Source organism: Arachis stenosperma, chromosome 1, assembly GCF_014773155.1.
Source record: "Arachis stenosperma cultivar V10309 chromosome 1, arast.V10309.gnm1.PFL2, whole genome shotgun sequence".
Taxonomy (NCBI): Eukaryota; Viridiplantae; Streptophyta; class Magnoliopsida; order Fabales; family Fabaceae; genus Arachis; species Arachis stenosperma.
Window position 1 is genome coordinate 46,330,020 of NC_080377.1, and position 3,338 is coordinate 46,333,357.

Sequence of the window (3,338 nt, forward strand, 5' to 3'; positions counted from 1 at the left end):
TAAAAATTTAATTTTACATATAAAAACGAATGTTATGGTATAAAAACTAAGTTTTTAGTATAAAAATTGGTTTTTTAATGTAAAAACTGATTTAAAAAAAAAGATTTTTTATATAAAAACTTATTATTTTTTAAAAATCGATTTTTATTTTAATAACCGATTAAAAACCGTTTTTAAATTTTACTAACCGGTTAATAACCAATTTCATCATAAAAAACCAATTTAATTAATTAACTAATACTATATTTTTAGTTAAACAAAAAACTGATTTAATTTTTAAATTAATCAAACCATAAACACCCCTAAAAAAACGTATAAAAGATAGCATGCTCTACAAATAAACAAATATTTATCCAAAATGCATGCCTAATTGTCTAGTATGAAAGGTTTTCGAAATTCCCAGTATAAAAGTATTTCTCTAGTAGTATAAACCCCACGTTGCAAGGTCAGAGGTTATTTTCAAACACAACTGCATTATTTTAATCATCAGCATTTCTTCATATAATTTTTTTTTTGACAGACGACAGTCGTTTCTTCATATACAAGTTAATGATCAAAACTCGGGTACAAACTTGACAAACTCTAAACTAAAAATAATAACAACCAATGTTATTTCCCACTTTTTCACATAAGCTCAAGCAATTTGAAGATCCTTTCTACACGGGGCAATAATCGAAACTAAGCTTCATCTAAAAGCTTTAGAAACTCCAAACCAAAAAATATAACGTGATTCTGCTTTCTTTTTCCCCTTCGGACAAGCAATTTGATTCCACTGGACTCGAGTCTAAGTAATAGCACAAGCTCTGACAGGTGATTTTACAGGGTCTATTTAGCAAAGTGGGAGCTTTGATGTGGGTTGCAAGAAACTGCATGTGATTTGTGAATTTGCAATGAAATTACCCTAGAACAAAAAGAACAAAATCCCAAAGGCCATATCCGGCAGAGCAAATCCAGAGATCCGTGCAACAAGACATGGGAGGAAGCATCAATAAGGAAATCTGTGTCATTTACGGAAATCATCGCCTGTAAAACAATAGAATATGGGTTTTCATTAAACAAAATAATGAAACAGAATAAACAATAAAATTGTTATCTCATAACATCAGGTATGATGTGCACTTTTTGGCCTGTCATCACCTGGGGTCAGTATCAAACATAATCCACTGTTATATGTAAATGTAAAGAAAGAAATACGGCGAGTAGTCCATTTTCGCAAACATAACATTCACCCAACAACATTCTTTTACAGTTATATCTCTGACTATATACTTTGGAAAGGAAAAGTCCAAAGGGTAAGTTAAAAAATAATTAAAATTATGAATTCTAATGTTAAGTATCATATTTAGATGTGGAGCAATTCAATAAATCAATATTAGAAAAAAAATGACACCATTCAAATAGTGACAGTGAAACAGCAACCAATCAAAAGATTGAAAAAAAAACCCTAGGTTAAATAAGATGGACTGAGGATCTCAGCCATATTCTGAATTACTTCCTGAAAAACTCAAATAGACAATGTCATATTCATAATATGTTTTACAATAGTGAGACCCCTGAAGTAAGAACCTTGTGCACGATCAAGCAAGAAAACAGTTGAAAGTCAGATACAAAATTTGAATGGGGGGCATATATCTCTGCTAATTTTGTAACTTTATTTTAGAAATATATGATCCTAACTGTATTTCGACATTTAGAATTACGAGATTACTTGATGAAAGAAAACCAAGCCAATTTTGATTTTTGATTCGTTACATTATTCTTTTATGTTACAAGATTACTGAATCAACAACTTTTTACACAGCATTGAATTTCTAAGCTTGTCGTAGTAGACATACCAAGAGCATTTATCATTTAAAAGAGCTTCACACAAAATTGCCAAATGCATAACATTAAATACATGGTCAATATGTGATCACCTGTTAAACTTCTTGTTCCCATACACATCTCTATCGCTGCGGCGCTCACTATGGTTGCTGCTGCTGCGGCCCTTCTCCCCGATCAACGCCCTCTCCCGCTCCTTCTCGTGCTTCTCCCTCTTCAACCTCTCTTCCCTCAACTCCTCCAAAGTCTTCCTCCCATTCTTCTTCTTGTTCTCAATCTTCACTTCCCCATCACCATCATCCCCACCGCCCTTCTTATCGTCGCCATTACGCTTCTCAAGATACCAAGGCATCTTCACACCCTTCCCTGCTACCCCATACCCTAACCTATACTTCTCATCCTCGGGACCCACCACCACCCCCGAGGACTTTCCTTCTTCTTTCTTCATCCTCTTCTCCTTCTTCCACCCTTCCCTTTCCCCTAACAACTCCTTCCTCTTCTCGGTTTCTCGTACAGGATCGAAAATCTTAATCCCCTCGAACAAGTTAATGTGTCTGTTGTCACCCGAATTCTTCAATTCCGGTTCTTCTTCTTCTTCCTCTGCCTTGGCCTTAACGAGAGGAGCCAAACCCTTGGCGGTGCGGAGGCGCTCGAGGCGGAGCTCGGCGTCGCGCTTCCTGACCTCATCGCGCTTGATCTGCTCGTCTCTGGCGGCTTGCTCCTCGTCGCGGCGGACCTTTTCCCTGTTCTCGTAGTTGTAGACGTTCCACCGCTTCTGCGGGAGAATGTTGAGGCCGCCATGGCCTCCCATTTTCGGTGGCTTAACGATTTAGCTTGCCAAGGTTGCAGATTATTGGCTGTGAAATTTGTAATATTGATGAACTATGAGCTTGATGATAGGCCTCTTTCGATTTTCCCAGCGAGAGATACGATATTGATAACAAATTTGCAATACTTTGTTGTGAATTTAGTTTGGAACACGTTGTGTGTCAGCGGGTGTAATTGGGAATTCTGAAAACCCTAAGACGATACTGTAAGGGGCTAAATAGTGATAGTACAAAGTAACCTATTTCAAATCAATATGATCCTTCTTCTCTGTCTTCAATTTGTGTCGCCTCTCCATGTGGCTTCCTGCAACCAAGGAGATGGAAGGTGAAAAAAAATTCAACGCCGGAAGAACAAGAACAAAAAAATTAAGAAATTAATTAAGCAAATTAACAAACGAATACAACGCAGCAAGAACACAGCAAAGAGAGGACTCACCTACGAGAATTTCGGCGAGAACGGCGAGAAACAAAGCAACACAGAAAGACCGCGAGAAGCACCGTAATAGGCAAGAACTACGCGCATCACGGCGACGAGGGTAAGAAGTTGCTTGGCCAACACGGACAGAAGGGGACGGCAACTATAGAGTTGGGGGATGATGGCTTGGGTCTCTTTGGTGTTTGTTTTCTCTTATTTAGTTGTCTGAGTTTGAATTGTTTGATGCTGAAGAGTGAAGGAGCAAAGAGGAAATT

General features: G+C 37.6%; 1 protein-coding gene across 2 annotated transcripts; it reads right to left on the reverse strand.

The window, feature by feature from the left end:
* Positions 1-459: 459 nt before the first annotated feature.
* LOC130945140 (uncharacterized) lies at positions 460-3,338 on the reverse strand. Of its 2 annotated transcripts, none has more exons than XM_057873845.1 (3): positions 3,089-3,338; positions 1,917-2,952; positions 460-1,023 (listed from the first exon to the last, which is right to left on the reverse strand). In XM_057873845.1, exons 2-3 carry the CDS (start codon positions 2,630-2,632, stop codon positions 1,017-1,019), a joined length of 723 nt encoding a protein of 240 aa, XP_057729828.1. In that variant the 5' UTR covers positions 2,633-2,952; positions 3,089-3,338; the 3' UTR covers positions 460-1,016. The 2 variants fall into 2 exon arrangements, with proteins under 2 accessions (XP_057729828.1, XP_057729820.1); XM_057873837.1 differs by having other exon boundaries at positions 3,085-3,337.

What these genes read in the sequence shown, in the direction of transcription:
- LOC130945140 (XM_057873845.1), bottom strand. Translation starts at nt 2,632, where the DNA reads ATGGGAGGCCATGGCGGCCTCAACATTCTCCCGCAGAAGCGGTGGAAC.